Source organism: Corythoichthys intestinalis, chromosome 3 (genome assembly GCF_030265065.1).
Source record: "Corythoichthys intestinalis isolate RoL2023-P3 chromosome 3, ASM3026506v1, whole genome shotgun sequence".
Classification (NCBI taxonomy): Eukaryota; Metazoa; Chordata; class Actinopteri; order Syngnathiformes; family Syngnathidae; genus Corythoichthys; species Corythoichthys intestinalis.
The window spans coordinates 55,515,867-55,535,800 of NC_080397.1; the positions used below are offsets into that span (position 1 = coordinate 55,515,867).

At 39.6% G+C, this 19,934-nt stretch overlaps 2 protein-coding genes across 2 annotated transcripts in view; both read left to right on the forward strand.

Moving 5' to 3' along the window:
- The first annotated feature begins 1,473 nt into the window (after positions 1 to 1,473).
- The window catches only part of LOC130913482 (transforming acidic coiled-coil-containing protein 1-like), a 76,841-nt gene continuing 58,380 nt past the window's right edge, over positions 1,474 to 19,934 (forward strand). The window contains exon 1 of the mRNA XM_057832143.1: positions 1,474 to 1,722. Within this exon, the coding sequence (XP_057688126.1) occupies positions 1,667 to 1,722 (56 nt within the window). The 5' untranslated portion in view covers positions 1,474 to 1,666. The remainder of the gene's footprint in view (positions 1,723 to 19,934) is intronic.
- LOC130913483 (ADP-ribosylation factor-like protein 8) lies at positions 2,449 to 3,709 on the forward strand. Its single transcript, XM_057832144.1, has 2 exons — positions 2,449 to 2,854; positions 3,273 to 3,709. The coding sequence occupies exons 1-2, from the start codon at positions 2,732 to 2,734 to the stop codon at positions 3,411 to 3,413; spliced, it is 264 nt and encodes an 87-aa protein (XP_057688127.1). The 5' UTR covers positions 2,449 to 2,731; the 3' UTR covers positions 3,414 to 3,709.

The following is a 19,934-nucleotide window of genomic DNA, read 5'->3' on the forward strand; positions in this document are numbered from 1 at the left end:
ATCAAAGGGAGTTGGCACCAAATTGATGAAGAATCCTCATCAAGTCCATGCCTCAGAGACTGCTAGCTGTCATAAAGCTGTAACCTTTGTATGACCTTTCTTGTGACCTTTTTGTGACCCGAATTGTAATCCACATATATAACTACACACATATAGCAATAACTGCACATATATATAGCAATAACTGCCTTTGATTGCCTTTAAGAGTAACTAACTGTGTGTTGTTGTTTCTATGTGCACACATTCTTTTGGACTGACTGTACAACTCTTATCAGGTTATGCCCGCCACTTTGACGCAATTTAGCTCATTGCTGTGGTTACCGAGATACCTGATACGAACCATCTGCTGCTAAAAAGTACAACGAGTGAACCAATCATATTTGGACACGAGACTCATCTCCTTAAGAGGTTGAGCAAAACATGTTAAGATGACCATTTTGGGGCAGGCAGCGTGCCTCCTGAGAGCAGGGGCTGGCCATCTCTGTTCTCACGTGGCATGTGCCAATAAAGAGCCGGACATTTCCGGGCCACGTCAGAGTCTGCCACAGGATTAATGTGATCTCTTGGCTTTGTTCCTTGAATACTCACACCAGGAGCGTTTGGCTCTCCGCTCATTGTCGACAGGTAGGAGCTTGATTCATATCAGGGAACTCGTTGTGTTTTAACTGTGGCGTGGGGGTGTTTTAGCTTCGACAACTAATATATCTAGCGCCATTGTTTCTTGTGCTTGTGTGTGTTTTGACTGCATCGTGGGGGTCTTAGGTAATGACAAGTGACAATTTAGACCTAGCGTTGTTATTCTGTGTTATGCTTGTTTTTTTGCATGCCTTTGTGGGATTGTAATCAATAAACTTCATTATTTTGCAATTTCTAATCAATAAACATTGTCTATTTCGCAAAAGTGTGCCTGTTGCTGACTCACTGCGAACCTTGACATTTCGTAAAACAGGTAGTGCTACTAAATACTAGAGATGTTTTTTGATCGTTATTTCTTTGTTTGTTTCTCATGATTTCATATTTTTTTTCCTCAGAATGGAGTGATTCCATATATATTTCCCTGCACATGCTCTATAAAAGTAACATTTACTGACCACCACATTGTTTTATATTCATTTCTTTTAGTGTTTCTGAACGCTATGGCGTGCACTTTTGAACTAATTCATTATTTTTTCAAGCTTTTTATCTGAGTGAGTGCTCGTTCCGAGACTGGTTATTCCATACTTTTTGCTAGGGCTTGTAGTCCCGACAGGTACACCATGAGTTAGGCGGCATAAAAAGTAGGGCCGCCCTTCCCATCCCCCCGGTTCTCATGTGCAGCTTGGCTAACAATAAAGGAGTGTCTTTCTTTTCAGGACAATACCCCCCATGACACTACATCCCTGACTACCCCACCTCTTATACACCCCGCCTCTCTTTCTTCTGATTGACTGTATTTTGCCCCAGAGAGAGAGAGAGGATGAGGATAACAAGTGAGGGAGTGAGGAGGCGGGATTGTCACTAGTGTTTATATGTGATCTCTATAAGGAACAGTCACACAAGGAGTGGTTAAGTGAGATGAAATGACAGCCAGAACCTCACAGAGTTCTAATTTTCCACAGAAGAGGTGAACTGAGGACTTGGAATCTAAGGAATACATCCTGAACCCAGTCAAATCTTGTTGGATGCCATGGGGGGCACCCTCAGTCAGCACGGGAAGGGCTCACCTCGCAAGAAAAACAGCATGTAAGAACCATTGTCTTGTTTTGGTGAGGATGCGTAAAAATAGCTGAGTCATGAGAGGATGCAGCGATACAATGGGAGCGGCAGTTGTTTTGATCTGATGACTTGTTTTGAGCGTGTCACAAGGCATGAGCGAAGTTGCGTTCGGGATGACTGTCAGGCTTTCTTCATTAACACACCTTGTGATTCCTTCTCGTTTCCTTGAGTATATTTAAAAAGGATGATTCTGCTGGTATTAAAGCATGCTGTGAAGATGTTTTAAAAAAGGCACCGATGCTATAGACTCCCCCTTCGTTTTTCCATTAATCCTTCATGACAAACAGTGAGTGAGTCCTTTCATTTCGTCCCATCACAGCTAAACCCAGGAGGGCTTTTAACTAAAGCTGCTTTTCACTCTCCTGTGACAAGCATTAATGCACATTATGATATATCATATTATATACTCAGTCGGTTCAGTCATGGAGAAGCAGAAGTTTGTTTTTTCTTCCTTCGTAGAATTTGTCCCCTGATGTATGTGGGGTTAATACAAAAGGGGTTGGATTTAGATGCAGTAGCCCCATGGGTAAAACAAAAAAGACAAGCTTCTAGTCTAATTTTAGTTGGTTTATTTGTATGGATCAGATTTAGCACTGGCTTCATTTTATTGTTCCTTAAAAACCAAGAAAACAAATGCTTATGCACAAATTTGAACATACTATACTATATATCAGACCTGTTAAGTTTCACGATTTGGTCGGGAGACTCCCGATTTTGACCCCAATGCTCACGCCTCACGGTTAGAAAGCCAAATCTCCCGATTTTCCAAAAATGTAAATTTAAAAAAAAAATTTTTTTACGTTTTTGTTTGTCACCGTTTTGTAACGATACCATTCGGCCCGATTCGGAAAGTGACCAACAACGAATAGCCTGGCCGTCTCCGACTTCCCTGCCCTCCCTCCCCTTCAGAGCTGGAAAAGCCCAACCCATACATCTGACAGGGAGGGAAGAGGCGAAGCACCACCGACTTCCCAAGATGCTGGCACTAATAAACCGGCTTTTAGACTGGTTCAAGTCTTTATTTTGGAAGGAAGAGATGGAGCTGACCCTGGTCAGCCTCCAGTATTCGGGAAAAACGACGTTCGTCAACGTAATTGCCGTAAGTCTTACCTGCCAGCGATAGCTAACTAGCCTAATGCTAATAGCATTAGAGCTAATGATGGGAGAACGATGACGAGGAAGAAGTCGTTGCTTTACTCTGTGTTTTCGTGGATCAAACATCATGGAATATTAAACCACTGCGGTCCTACCCCCACAATATATGAATTTAAGTGAGAAAGCGTATCGTTACTTACTTGAAGTTTAATCATTTAGATTCGCTATTATGCTAAAGCTAAAGTGTATACTATACACTTTGTTACATTATATCATTATTACTGTGCTGAAACAAAAAATATAAAGTTTCAATTCTAGGTTACAATTCAATTAAAAAACTGCCATGACAAAGATACTTTTTAAAACAAATATGATTAATTTTCTAAATGATGTAATTAATGTTTTTAATCTTGCTGATTTAGTCTCACGAAACCCTAATTGGAGTGATGGTTGATGAGATGAAGAGGCTGCTGAGGAAGCTGATGTCCAAATTTGTGCAAATGGATGTGATCAGGAAAGCTGAGGATATCCTAGATGTTGATTACAGGAACAAGGAGAACTGACATGACACAGGCAACATAGCAGTATCACATGATGCCAGACAATACATGGAGCAAGTTGAAGACTATCACTGATGCCACCAAAAAGAGGTTCTTTGACAGTGTAGTTAATTTTTACACAAGTGTTGTGACCAAAATGAACTTGAAAAAAAATGGTTGCATTTTGTCTTAGCGATTGTCGCGCGCGCGTCATCGGGGTTGGCAAACAGAAATCTCCCTATTTGCAATTTCTACAACTTAACAGGTATGATATATAGAGAGTTTCAGATGAAAGTGGCCTGGATTTGGAGTTTAATACAGTGGAGACTAGGGACAGTAACATTTTCTGGCCTTTGAAAATGAAATTCACATTATGAATTCATGAGGACAAGCACATTGGTTGAATTATGCAAACTAACAGAGACTGATGGGGCACTTAAAAATGTAGGTAAAACAAACCAATAAATACCTAAAGGTAAACATCAGTTGGCAGCAGAGGTTGATTCTCTCCCCAAAGGGAGCAGTGATGGCCAAACGAAGCCTCGTGAAGCAATGAATCATGGAGGTTTATTTGGTCTTATGACAGTCTTATGATGCCGCTGTCAAATAAAGTGTTACCGGTTAATATCTTTTGGTTTAAATATCCCATAATACAGTGAGGACAGGTGCGGTTTGGTGCGTGGCGGCTTGTAGTCTGAAAATGACAGTAATCCAAGTAAAGATTTGTGTATGTCGCCCTCTAGTGTTTGGCTGCCCTTACTGGGTTGTTTGGAGCGCAGCGTCAGTCAGTGTAAACAGTACCGTTAACTGCTGTTGGCTGTGTGCTGCGGGCGGAGACGTCTTTGGACAACTTTTTTACAGGGAAAGACCACCTGCTGAGCCAGAAGAGGAGCCTAAAACAAAGTCCATTCTGCATAATATGTCGCTAAATGCTAGCAAACGAGACAACAAACAGAGCACTGAGATCATCATACCTCGTAGTGAACCGTATTGCTAAAGCCAAGCCTTTTACGATTGGAGATAACTCATTATGCCTGCGACCAAGGATATTTCCCGTCAAGTTTTAGGAGAGGCTGCTGTTAAAAAATGTTGATTCAGGGTATGGTGAGTTACATTTTCCATGCTCTTAATTTTCTTTTGAAGCCCTTTCGTGTTATTTTTAGGGCTGTCAAAATGAACGCGTTAGGCAAGGCAAGGCAAATTTATTTATATAGCACAATTCAACACAAGGCAATTCAAAGTGCTTTACATCACATGAAAACCATAAAAATCACATTTAAATCAACAGAACGTAAAAACCAAGACAAAAGATCGCATTTAATCACAGAATAAAAATAATTAAATAAAAATAAAACAGAAATAGAAATAAAGCAAAAACTACTACTACTAATAATCATTGAAATCAGCATTGGAGATAAGCACAAGAGGAATAGAAGGCAGGTAGATTGAACTATATAGACAGTTATGGATATGCAGTGCTAAACAAAAGTGTTTTTAGCCCTGATTTAAAGGAGCTAACAGTTTGAGCATACTTCAGACGTTCGGGTAACTTGTTCCAGAGGTGAGGAGCATAATAACTAAATGCTGCCTCACCCTGCTTGGTTCTTGTTCTTGGAACATGCAGAAGACCCGTTCCAGACGACCTTAGGGGTCTAGATGTCTCATAGGAATCTAACAAGTCAAGCATGTATTTTGGTCCAAGGCCATAAAGTGTTTTGTAGACGAGCAGTAGTATTTTATAGTCTATCCTTTGACTCACTGGAAGCCAGTGTAGCAAATTCAAAACCGGTGTAATGTGGTCCAGCTTCCTTGTATTTGTGAGGACTCTGGCTGCAGTATTCTGTACTAGCTGCAGCTTCCTGACTGATTTTTTATCAAGACCTGTAAATATACCGTTGCAGTAGTCCAATCTGCTGAAAACGAATGCATGCATAAGTTTTTCCATGTCTTGTTGAGTCAGAAGCCCCTTAATTCTGGTTATATTTTTTAGGTGGTAATAAGCGGATTTAGTGACGGACTTTAGATGGCTATCAAATTTTAGGTCTGAGTCAATAATTACGCCAAGGTTTCTGACTTGATTTGTAGCTGTAAGTGACATTGTGCTAAGTTGGCTGCTTATCTTTGACCTTTCCTTTTTTGGCCCAAAAATGATCACCTCTGTTTTCTCCACATTTAACTGGAGAAAATTCCGGCACATCCATTCATTGATTTGATGAATGCATTTACTCAGGGAGACTAAGGGACTATAATCATGTGGGGACACAGAAATGTACAGTTGTGTGTCATCTGCATAGGCGTGATAGGAGATGTCATACTGTTCCATTATCTGAGCTAACGGAAGCATATAGATGTTAAATAAGAGTGGTCCAAGAATTGACCCTTGAGGGACTCCACACGTGAATTTGGTTCGTTCTGACTGATAATTTCCGATTGACACAAAGAAATCCCTATCATGTAAATAGTATGTGAACCACTGAAGAATAGTGTCAGTAAGCCCTACCCACTGTTCCAATCTGCTGAGTAGTATGTTGTGATCAACCGTGTCAAATGCGGCGCTGAGATCCAATAGTAGCAGAACAGATGATTTGCCTGCATCGGTATTCCGACGAATATCATTTAGAACTTTGATAAGCACAGTCTCGGTGCTGTGTTGTGGCCGAAATCCAGACTGAAATGAGTCAAAAAGATTGTTTTGGATCATAAAAGTCTGGATCTGTTCAAACACAACCCTTTCGATAATTTTCCCCAGGAATGTCAGATTTGATATTGGCCTGTAATTACTAATGGTTGAGGCGTCCGGATTAGGTTTTTTTAGGAGAGGTTTTATTACTGCAGTTTTTAAAGTCTGAGGAAACTCTCCTGTTTGGAGGGAAGTATTTATAATCTGAAGTATGTCTGGGGCTATGCAATGAAAAACAATTTTGAAAAAGTTTGAAGGAAGGATGTCAAGGCAGCATGTTGTGGGCTTTAGTTTCGACACAATTTCTGTTAAAGTGGCATAGTCCAAGAGGCTAAACTGTCTAAGATTTACGTGGGGGACATGTTGGGAGGCATTTAGTGTAACATTTGTTAATCCGGAGTTGCACACAGTCTGTCTAATCATTAGTACTTTGTGTGTAAAGAATGCTGCGAAATTATTACAGGACACCTCAGATGCCAATTCCTGAGGTATTGACGCTTGTGGGTTTGTCAGTTTGTCAACAACAGAAAATAGTGTGCGAGTATTGTTGGTGTTTCTACTAATGAGCTCTGAAAAATATGATTGTTTAGCATTTTTCAGTTCCTGGTTGTATTTGCGAAGACTCTCTTTGTAGATATCATAAAAAACTAGGAGTTTGTTTTTTCGCCATCTGCGTTCTGCTCGTCTACAAACTTGCTTTTGTTTTATAGCTAGTATGGCATTTCTCCAGGGTGATCTCTTCTTTCTTGACAAAGTTTTTGTCTTAATCGGGGCAATAGTGTCCATTACAGTCATCACACCGGAACTGAAACTATTTACAAGTTCTTCTACTGGAGCTATTGTAGGGGTTAATAATGAGGCATAGGCCTGTGTGAATAACGCACATGTGTTATCACTTATGTAACGCTTCCTAATAAACTCTGTTTCCCTTTTCAGAGGATGGACAGGGGTGGTCATTTTAAACATAATGCAGTAGTGATCAGACAGAGCAACATCATTCACTGTGACCTCAGAGATGTTAAGACCTTTGGATATTATTAAGTCCAGTATGTGCCCTCTGTTATGTGTTGGAACTGTGACATGCTGAGATAAACCAAATGTATCCAAAATATTTAAAAGCTCTCTAGCACATCCTTCTTCAGGATTATCAACATGAATGTTAAAGTCACCCACTAAAACAACACAATCAAAGTCCATGCACACGGAAGACAGTATTTTGGTAAACTCATCAAAAAACATTGTGTTATACTTCGGTGGTCTGTAAATTGTTACCAAGGCAGCTCTGCAAGGGCTTTTTAGCTGAATGACAATATACTCAAAGGAATCAAACTGACCACATGAAATATTCGTGCATTGAAAACTGTCCCTGATCAGACTGGCAACCCCACCTCCTTTCTTATGGGTTCTTGGCGCACTAAAGAAATTGAAGTTTGCGGGGGTTGCCTCGATCAGAACTGTCGAACTCTTATCTTGATCTAACCAAGTTTCTGTTAGGAACAACATGTCAAGGTTATGTTTGCTGATAAAATCATTAATTAAGAAAGATTTGCCAGCCAAAGATCTAATATTTAGCAGAGCGAATTGGAGATGCCAGACTGGATTCACTGGTGAGTTTTGGGAATGACATACTATGGTTAACAGGTTGGCAGAGTTGATTGAACGTTTTTTATTTCTCACCAGTCTAGCCCTTTTTTTGTTGTTTATCACCACTGGGATTGTTGAGCATACATACTGTACTCCATAAGGCCCCGGCTTTTGCTGGGACAGAAAAGTCTTTGTAATGTTGTCACAGCCTGGACCCGCGCGGTAATCAATTTTTTAAATTAATCCCGTTAAAATATTTGACACAATTAACGCACAAATGCCCCGCTCAAACATATTAAAAGGACAGCAAAGTGAAAGGTGTACTTGTTGTGTTTTTCGGAGTTTTGCCGCCCTCTGCTGGCGCTTGGGTGCGACTGATTTTATAGGCTTCAGCATCCATGAGTATTGTGTAAGTAATTATTGACATCAACAATGGCGGGCTACTAGTTTATTTTTTGATTGAAAATGTTACAAATTTTATTCAAACGAAAACATGAAGAGGGGTTTTAATATAAAATTTCTATAACTTGTACTAGTTATTATCTTTTATTTATTTTCTATACATTTTTATAAATATTTATATATTTTTATTTATTTATATATTTTATTTAATATTTTTATTTATCTTTTAAGACCTACAAGTCTTTCTATCCATGAATCGCTTTAACAGAATGTTAATAATGGTAATGCCATCTTGTTGATTTATTGTTATAATAAAGAAATACAGTACTTATGTTGAACGTATGTTGAATGTATATATCCATCTCGGTCTTATCTTTCCATTCCAACAATAATTTACAGAAAAATATGGCATATTATATAGATGGTTTGAATTGCGATTAATTGCGATTAATTACGATTAATTAATTTTTGAGCTGTAATTAACTCGATTTAAAATTTTAATAGTTTGACACCCCTTGTTATTTTATATTTACCGTCATTTTCTGCCACATATTGCCGGTCCGTGAAAAAAAGGCCCATGTCACACAGAGCCGTCATGCAAAAAAAGGTTGGGGACCACTGCTCTAAAGGTTTAAAATGAAAGCAAAGGGCAGGAGGTGTGTTGCTTGAGTGCCTTGTGCACACATGTGTGCACAGTTCACATGAGCCATTGTCTAGGAACTGTGTGCTTTGGTGTCCTTGTTGTAATCATGAACAAAAGCACAGTTAGTCTTTCAGTACGTTAGCCCTCCTTTCTCATTTAGGGTCAAAGTATCACACTTTGTGACATCACTTCCTCTAAAAAAAGCTCTATACAGTGAACTGAAACTAGATAACGGTAGGTATGTTTTCAAGGAGAATACTCTTGTGGGACTTTATGAATGTAAAGTCGATGTTTTTCCAGTTTATTTTCTCCAATCTAATATGATATACTGCAAACAGTAAAAACCAGTTTAAGTTCCTTCTGAAGAGACATTTTATTAGTAATGAATTCTGAATCGTAATAACTAACCACCATGAGCCAGATAATTTCAATGAACGACAGGAAAACAAAGAGTGGGTCTTTTCTGTACATGTACATGCATGTAGTATATAGATATGTATAGAGATATATGTAATGTGTATGTCTGTACTATATGTGCATTTATATGTAGGGGTGTGTGTGTGAGTGTACGGAGAGGGAGGGGTTGGGGGTGGGTTTGATTTATTGTTATTTTTTTTTCTGTATGCATTTTGGTTGGTGAGGCAAGCACTGGTGTAAATGTTTGAACGGAGCTGTTACAACTAATGGAGATCAAAATAAATACAAATACAAATAATCGCTTCTGAAATAATTTCAAATTCATTCTTTACTCATTTGAAAAATATAGTTAAAACGTATGACCACTAGATAGCAGCATAGAACAATATTTTATGCTGATCAATAAATACCCGAGTCACAAGGAAAACAGCCAAGTTATTCAGTTAACTGACAAATTTGCTGCTTGAAGTCATATGGTTTGATCATTCTGACTGGTAACCCCAAACATAATTAAGTTTAAGTCCCTCAAAATGGTGTTATACTTATATAGCGCTTTTCCACCTTACAAGGTGTTTTACACTATCTCGCCATCCACCTACTGGTGACGCAGCACCAGGAGCAACGTGGGGTTCAGTGTCTTGCTCAAGGACACTTATATGAGTTTATCAGAGCGGAGAATTGAACCCACAACCTCTGGGTTGGGGGACAACTACTCTACCACTGAGCCACGCCACAACATCACAGAGTTCAAAGTGGTGGGTGTGAATACACTGAGAACGTAAATAATGCCGTCGTGTATGGCTGAAAATAATTATAAAATAATGGCTTTGGTGTTTTCTAATAGGATCAAACGCACCCTTGATTCTACAATTGATGAAACACAATCTGGATTTATGAAAAATAGGCACATTTCAAACAACATTAGACTTGTTTTGGATGTCCTTGATTACTCTGACTTGATATCAGACAATTCCTTTATCCTCTTCTTAGATTTCTACAAAGCTTTTGATTCAATTTACCATGAATTCATGTTTTTAAACACTTTCAAAATTTGGCTTTGGAAAGCTCTTTTGTAAAGCAGTCAAAGCTCTATATGCTAATGCTAACTGCTCTGTTAAACTGAAATTTGGCACAACTACCAGATTTAACTTTAACCGTGGTATCAGACAAGGGTGCCCGACAATGTTCCCTCTAATTTTTTATGTGTCTGAGCAAACACACCTGCTCCCTGAGCACACTGCGGCCCACGGTGAGCAACATCAGATCGTACCGTATTTTTTTGGAATATAGGTCGCACCTGCCAAAAAATGCGCAATTAAAAGGTAAAGACATATATGTCGCACCGGCGTATAAGTCGCATTTTGGGGGGAAATTTATTTGGTAGAATCCACCACCAAGAACAGACATGTCATTTTGAAAGGCAATTTAGAATAAAATGCAATAGAGAACAACAGGCTGAATAAGTGTACGGTATGCTAACATTACATGACTCATAAACGAACGAACTGAGAACATGCCTGGTATGTAACATAGCTATTTAGAGTTATTCGGATAACTATAACATAAAGAACATGCTAACTAGCAACAATGATATAATAATGTGTGAATAAGTTCACATACAGTTTACAGTGCCTTGCAAAAGAATTCGGCCCCCTTGAACCTTGCAACCTTTCGCCACATTTCAGGCTTCAAACATAAAGATATGAAATTTAATTTTTTTGTCAAGAATCAACAACAAGTGGGACACAATCGTGAAGTGGAACAACATTTATTGGATAATTTAAACTTTTTTAACAAATAAAAAACTGAAAAGTCGGGCGTGCAATATTATTCGGCCCCCCTTTACTTTCAGTGCAGCAAACTCACTCCAGAAGTTCAGTGAGGATCTCTGAATGATCCAATGTTGTCCTAAATGACCGATGATGATAAATAGAATCCACCTGTGTGTAATCAAGTCTCCGTATAAATGCACCTGCTCTGTGATAGTCTCAGGGTTCTGTTTAAAGTGCAGAGAGCATTATGAAAACCAAGGAACACACCAGGCAGGTCCGAAAAACTGTTGTGGAGAAGTTTAAAGCCAGATTTGGATACAAAAAGATTTCCCAAGCATTAAGCATCTCAAGGAGCACTGAGCAAGCCATCATATTGAAATGGAAGGAGCATCAGACCACTGCAAATCTACCAAGACCCGGCCGTCCTTCCAAACTTTCTTCTCAAACAAGGAGAAAACTGATCAGAGATGCAGCCAAGAGGCCCATGATCACTCTGGATGAACTGCAGAGATCTACAGCTGAGGTGGGAGAGTCTGTCAATAGGACAACAATCAGTCGTACACTGCACAAATCTGGCCTTTATGGAAGAGTGGCAAGAAGAAAGCCATTTCTCAAAGATATCCATAAAAAGTCTCGTTTAAAGTTTGCCACAAGCCACCTGGGAGACACACCAAACATGTGGAAGAAGGTGCTCTGGACGGATGAAACCAAAATTGAACTTTTTGGCCACAATGCAAAAAGATATGTTTGGCGTAAAAGCAACACAGCTCATCACCCTGAACACACCATCCCCACTGTCAAACATGGTGGTGGCAGCATCATGGTTTGGGCCTGCTTTTCTTCAGTAGGGACAGGGAAGATGGTTAAAATTGACGGGAAGATGGATGCAGCCAAATACAGGAACATTCTGGAAGAAAACCTGTTGGTATCTGCACAAGACCTGAGACTGGGACGGAGATTTATCTTCCAACAGGACATTGATCCAAAACATAAAGCCAAATCTACAATGGAATGGTTCAAAAATAAACGTATCCAGGTGTTAGAATGGCCAAGTCAAAGTCCAGACCTGAATCCAATCGAGAATCTGTGGAAAGAGCTGAAGACTGCTGTTCACAAACACTCTCCATCCAACCTGACTGAGCTCGAGCTGTTTTGCAAGGAAGAATGGGCAAGAATGTCAGTCTCTCGATGTGCAAAACTGATAGAAACATACCCCAAGCGACTTGCAGCTGTAATTGGAGCAAATGGTGGCGCCACAAAGTATTAACGCAAGGGGGCCGAATAATATTGCACGCCCCACTTTTCAGTTTTTTATTTGTTAAAAAAGTTTAAATTATCCAATAAATTTTGTTCCACTTCACGATTGTGTCCCACTTGTTGTTGATCCTTGACAAAAAATTAAAATTTTATATCTTTATGTTTGAGGCCTGAAATGTGGCGAAAGGTTGCAAGGTTCAAGGGGGCAGAATACTTTTGCAAGGCACTGTATAAACAGTTTTCCCGAAGCATCTGGTTTAACATTGAACCTAAATACATGTCAACTTCTCCCAATTAAAGAATGTGACGCATTAAATGTTTGTGGCATTAGAGTTCTAAAAGAAGTGCATTATTTGGGTATCTTCATTTCGAAGGATTCTAAGCTAAGACTTTCCTCTAATTTTGTCCCGATCATTAAAAATACCCAAACCAAATTAAACCAGAGGCTTCCAAGAAATTTATCTTTAAGGGGACGTATCCTACTCTCTAAGGCAGAAGGATTGTCCAGGCTGATGTATGCTTCTTATTCTCATCATATACAGTGGGGCAAATAAGTATTTAGTCAACCACTAATTGTGCAAGTTCTCCACTTGAAAATATTAGAGGCCTGTAATCGTCAACATGGGTAAACCTCAACCATGAGAGACAGAATGTGGAAAAAAACAGAAAATCACATTGTTTGATTTTTAAAGAATTTATTCGCAAATCATGGTGAAAAATAAGTATTTGGTCAATATCAAAAGTTCATCTCATCTCTAATTTTTTATGTACCCTTTGTTGGCAATTACGGAGGCCAAACGTTTTCTGTAACTCTTCAAAAACTTTTCACACACTGTTGCTGGTATTTTGGCCCATTCCTTCATGCAGATCTCCTCTAGAACAGTGATGTTTTGGGGCTGTCGTTGGTCAACACAAACTTTCAACTCCCTCCTCATCCCGTGGCATCAAAATGATAATAAGAACGGTGAGCAAAAATCCCAGAACCACACGGGGGGACCTAGTGAATGACCTAGAGACAGCTGAGACCACAGTAACAAAGGCTACTATCAGTAACACAATGCACCGCCAGGGACTCAAATCCTGCACTGCCAGACGTGTCACCCTGCTGAAGAAAGTACACGTCCAGGCCCGTCTACGGTATGCTAGAGAGCATTTGGATGATCCAGAAGAGGACTGGGAGAATGTGTTATAGTCAGATGAAACCAAAATAGAACTTTTCACATTGTTTGATTTTTGAAGAATTTCCAAATTAGAGTGGAAAAGGTCAACACAAACAAGCAAGATTTCTGGCTGTCAAAGAGGTCTACCGAGGCTCCACTCTTTACCTGTATTAATGGCACCTGTTTTAACTCATTATCGGTATAAAAAGACACTTGTCCACAACTTCAGTCACACTCTAAACTCCACTATGGCCAAGACTAAAGAGCTGTCGAAGGACACCAGAGACAAAATTGTAGACCTGCACCAGGCTGGGAAGACTGAATCTGCAATAGGTAAAACACTTGGTGTGAAGAAATCAACTTTGGGAGCAATTATTAGAAAATGGAAGACATACAAGACAACTGATAATCTCCGTTGATCTGGGGCTCCATGCAAGATCTCATCTTGTGGCGTCAAAATGATAACAAGAACGGTGAGCAAAAATCCCAGAACCACCAGCGGGGACCTAGTGAATGACCTACAGAGAGCTGAGACCACAGTAAGAAAGGCTACTATCAGTAACACAATGCGCCGTCATGGACTCAAATCCTGCACTGTCAGACGTGTTCCCCTGCTGAAGAAAGTACACGTCCAGGCCCGTCTGCAGTTCGCTAAAGAGCATTTGGATGATCCAGAAGAGGACTGGGAGAATGTGTTATGGTGAGATGGAACCAAAATCGAACTTTTTGGTAGAAACACAGGTTCTTGTGTTTGGAGGAGAAAGAATACTGAATTGCATCTGAAGAACACCATTCCCACTGTGAAGCATAGGGGTGGAAACATCATGCTTTGGGGCTGTTTTTCTGCAAAGGGACGAGGACGACTGATCTGTGTAAAGGAAAGAATGAATGGGGAGATGTATTGAGAGATTTTGAGTGAAAATCTCCTTCCATCATTAAGGGCAATGAAGATGAGACGTTGCTGGGTCTTTCAGCATGGCAATGATCCCAAACACACAGCCAGGGCAACAAAGGAGTGGCTTCGTAAGAAGCGTTTCAAGGTCCTGGAGTGGCCTAGCCAGGCTCCAGATCTCAACCCCATAGAAAATCTGTGGAGGGAGTTGAAAGTCCGTGTTGCCCAACGACAGCCCCAAAACATCACTTCTCTAGAGGAGATCTGCATGGAGGAATGGGCCAAAATACCAGCAACAGTGTGTGAAAAGCTTTTGAAGAGTTAGAGAAAACGTTTGGCCTCCATTATTGCCAACAAAGGGTACATAACAAAGTATTGAGATGAGCTTCTGGTATTGACCAAATACTTATTTTCCACCATGATTTGCAAATAAATTCTTTAAAAATCAAACAATGTGATTTTCTGTTTTTCCATGATAGACTGAGGGAGAAAAGTTTGAAACTCAAAGTAGTGAGGGATCCCTGTATTTCATTTAGCATGACATTTAGAAGTGACTAATGCATCTGTTGTTGTGGCTTTATTTCTAGCTCATAATAAGCACAGATGGCGCTATCAGTCACAGTGTAATCAATAATTAAGGAACGTGTATGCTTGGTGGATTAGATTGGTACATGTGACTGCCTGGGGTACACATATACCAAATATGAAAATACAGAATGTATGACATTACTTGGTGTAGGACGGCAAAGTACGCATGTTTTTTTTTTCCCTCTCTGTGAGCTATTTCTGGTCGCAAGGTATTACATAAGAGCTGTTTCTGCTGCCTCCCTACATTTATCAGAGGTTTTTTAGATTGAACACGGATCAGGATAAACCATTCTCCTTGCGTTGCATCCGTGTAAATCGTTAGTTTTTGTGTTTAGAGGCACATTATACCAACAAAGGACTTCGACACCCTCCCGTCTGACATTGAGTGTCCTTCGTCAGCTTTGTCCTCTTTAAGACAGACAGGTCTGTCTTCTCAGCTGTTCTGACTAGGGGGAAAAAAACTAAAGTCGACAATGTCAGGAATTTTGAGTTAGTATGTGCCTTACTTTCACAGTGAAAAATAACTCCAGTCTATCACCCCTTTTTTGCAATACTAAGGAATATGTTGGCACGCAAACATGAATATGTGCAAATGCCATTCTTAAATCTCCTTTTTGAAATACAGTGTAGGGCTGCAGCTATCGAATATTTTAGTAATCGAGTAATCGACTGAAAATTCTATTGATTAATCGAGTAATTGGATAAAACATATATTTTTAGGTGAAGAGCAATTATGAATATACATGAGAAAACAAGACATTTCATCTAATATTGAACCATTTTCAGTCAATCAATGTCTTTATTTTCGATGTATATTGTTTAAAACAGCCATGGATGTAACTAGAATTAAAAAAAAAGACTAATTCACTGCTTCCACTCAAAAAACTTTTAGATCTTATTATATTATATTATTATTATTAGGGCTGTCAAAATTATCGCGTTAACGCGCGGTAATTAATTTTTTAAATTAATCACGTTAAAATATTTGACGCAATTAACTAGAGCTGGGAATCTTTGGGCACATAATGATTCGATTACGATTACGATTCAGAGGCTCCGATTCGATTATAAAACGATTATTGATGCACCCCCCTCCTTTTTTTTTCTCTCTTTTTTTTAAAATGTTTTGTAGATTAGTTCCAAAATTGTTCAAAAATACTCTCAGGCTAAACCACACTACTATTTCAGTATCAAGTTAACATATAGCAGTAAACAAATATACAAAAATAACATTAAATAAAAAACTCCAGTCCCCATTCTGTATCAGCAGCTTTAAACTACATTCAATTAATTTAATGTTGTGAATCAACCATTAAATTTATTAATATTGCTCCCGTTATTCCATAATTTCCCTTTTGTCTACTTTCGACATGTGAAAGTTTTAAGACTATTTTAAGATAGATTCAAGTCAATATTTTACCGATTTAGGAGTATTTTAGATAAAAAGTTAATTAGGTTTGCTTGGAAGGTCTGCTACAACAGCCTTGCAGGGAAGTGTACTGCTTTAAGATGGCGGCCGTTTATAACGCCTGCATCTAGCTTTTTGTAGATGTGCTGCTAACATTACCAAATCTATATTGCATCTAGTCCTATATGAATGATATCCACCGTAACATTATATGGATGTACTTTGGAGCAGCTTTTCGGCAGCAGTCAGGTATGTTGTTGTGTTTTTTTTAATGTCGTTGCATGAGTTGAGCTAGAGCCGTGAGTTGAGCATTGGCATTACCCGAGGGGCCGGGTAATGGGAAGCATGATGTTTAGCTACTCTCGCTCCGTTGCGTCCCTAAGACCGCGCGGCACACTGAGTGTTGCGTACTTTCGCTTTACTTGGCATATTTCAATAATCGGAATTTGGATGTTTGTGAATCGTTCTCGAATCTTCCACGGCCGAATCGCGAATAATCTAAGAATCGGAAATTTTGCACACCTCTACAATTAACGCACATGTCCCACTCAGACAGTATTCTGCCTTTTGGTAAGTTTTACAGCAAGGTTTTTTTGTGCTGTCTAACAGCGAACTCTTGTGGTCGCTTTGCGACATGGTTTATTGCTTTCTTGCCAGTTTAATATGGCAGCACGACATCTCGGGCTGACGCCTACGTTTATGATGTTGTTCTTATATGATCCTTGGACAAGATTTGTCCGTAAGTATGGTTGTTGTAAAGAATGTACATATTATGTTAGTAAGCGAAATGTTATAATTTTTATGTATGTACCTGTATAGCGTGCTAAGCTAACGTTGTTGCTAATGCAATGCCTGTGTACTTTTTTTTGTAGTTTCACTACGGTCTAAAGAGGACAGTGGTTTGAGGCCATTTTATTAATAAATCAGATAAAAAAGGAAGAAGTCTGATTATTAAGGCGTCGTTCACTAGCTGTCTAGCTTTGGAAAAAGTAGACGCTTCGGCGTGAGGACAGCATAGACAGATTTATATGACAGTAGAGTGAAATGCCCACTACAGTCCTTATGTACCGTATGTTGAATGTATACATCCATCTTGTGTCTTATCTTTCCATTCCAACAAATTATTTCACAGAATATATATATAATTTACAGAAAAATATGGCATATTTTATAGATGGTTTGAATTGCGATTAATTGCGATTAATTAATTTTAAAGCTGTAATTAACTCGATTAAAAATTGTAATCGTTTGACAGCCCGAATATATATATATCTTACCTAAAAATGCCGTTACGCTTGATAACACACATCACTTAAAAGTTTGGATTTTTTTCCCACGTGTTTCAATTGAATTTCTATTTGTGTCAAGCCATTTTTAAGTTCTAGTTAAGTTTTAGGTTAGTCTAAACTGTAAGTCCTGATAGGATTTTGAGTTTTTGCAGTGTTCAAAATAAATGTATGATACAGGCTGTATTGGAGCACATTAGGGACCAGTGCTACTTGGTTAGCATTGTTGAGTTTTTATTTTACACCCTCATCACTCCACAACGCTATGTTATGTTAAAGCCTGTATGTAAGACACGTTAGCCACGCATCAACAGTGGTCATAATTAATAGAAACCTAGCCCTCTGCAGGTCTAAAGTTACGTGAGCTAGTAGCAGAGGTCGCGTTAACCGAATATTTTCCGTCGTTGACCGTTTTTTAAAAACAGACGGAAAAAACTGAAGTCCATCTGTCATTTTGACAGGTTGCAATTCACACCCCAGACCACAGGGTGGCGAGTGATCATATTAATTAGCTATTGTCTCTCTTAATGCATGACGTCGTTGGCCTTACTCGGAAAAATGTCAAGGCAACTGAGTGTCCGAACTAAGTCGTCTGTCCGAGGCAAAATTGCAAAACCTCATGACAATAGCCTCTGAAGGAATCCCACTTGAGACATTCTATTATGCACAAGCGGGCACGCAATTCAAGTCCATGCGCACCAGGAGGAAGACTGCGTTCAGGCCACAGCAGGTGAAGTGTTAATTTCATTGTTTCATATGTAGCCTGCCTACTGGGGCCACAGTCAGCTGTTTTTGTCACTGCGGAGAAAAAGTTACATATTCATATGCTTGATGGCACGGTGTGGATTCTGTTAAGCTTGTTCGGACAGAATATTGTAACGTCACTGGGGTCTGGCGGCGGCACCGTGATTGACACATCAACGCGAGGTTCTTATTGGTGCACCCGGTGTGCCAGCGCGTCATCCAATTGGTGGACTAGATTGCTGCCTGTATATATAGTTGCCTCTTTTTCTTTGGGGGCGGAGTTGTTGTTTTGTTGGTGTTGCTGGCGGTAAGCAGAGTAAAAAGAGGGAGAAAAATACCACGACTTCCATGTCTAATTTTTCGCCGCAAAGCAAGCATTACAAAATTAATTAAAAATGAAAACTAAATACTATTGAATATGTCATTATTATCATTTTAAAAGTTTAAGTGACGGGTAAAAATAGATTATGACCGGATTTTTATGACCCAGTCAGTCAAAATGACAGACAACGAAAAAGTCTAGCGCGACCTCTGGCTAGTAGTGACAGTAACGTTAATCTTATTTATTAGCGCTTAGCGCTCTTTATTAGCGCTTAGCGCTCTACTGCTTTAAGATGGCGGCTGTTTACTAACGCTGCCCAGACGCGGCCGAGTCTGTCATTTTGCATCTAGTTCAACACACATGTGATCTCTATGAGACGCATCAGACGCTACCTGCTACCAACGTAGCATCGTGCGGGCTAGTATTTAGCAACGTCGGCGTCGTTTTTAGTGGCTGTCGGCTGCAGTAAGTTTTTTCTTTTTTTTTCCTTCTTCCTCTCCGCACGTGACATCAGCGCGTTGTCCCACACTAAAAGTAGTCCGAGCAAAACGTGATGCTTAGAGCTGTCAAAATAAACGATTACTCGAGGAGAATAAAATTACTCGGATCAGTTTTTAAACTGGAGTTACTCGAGTTGCTCGAGTATTCGTTTCAGCTCTAATACAATGTATCACAAAAGTGAGTACACACCTCGCATTTCTGCAGATCTTTTCATGGGACAACACTGACAAAAAGACACTTCGACACAATGAATAGTAGTCTGTGTGCAGCTTATATAATCGAGTTAATTTATTTTCCCATCAAAATAACTCAAAATATAACCACTAATATCTACACCCCTGGCAACAAAAGGGAGTACACCCTTTTGAAAAAAGCGTAATCCCTAAATGTCCAAATTGAGTACTGCTCGTCATTTTCCCTCGAAAATGTCATGTGACTCGTTACAGGAATGCTGTCAACATTGCTGCAGAGATTGAAGAGGTGGGGGGGTCAGCCTGTTAGTGCTCAGACCATACGCCGCACTCTCCATCAAATTGGTGTGCATGGCTGTCACCCCTGGAGGAAGCCTCTTCTGAAGACGGTACACAAGAAAGCCCGCAAACAGTTTGCTGAAGACATGTCAACAAAGCACACGGATTACTTTTTATTTTTTAACCTGTCCTGTTCAGCTGTTTGACACGGAGAAGGGAAGTCTAAGTGCCCGAATAGTCTGAACAGTTTTAATGTTTCACATTGAGAGTCTGACATACTTTCATTGTTATCATTCAACATACCTCGTTTATTATGACAAAGCAGTGAACAGGAAGGGGTTATGGGGGAACAGAAGAAAAGAAACACAAGAGAAGACAGAAAAGAAACACAAACAACAACAAGAAATACATTGAACGCC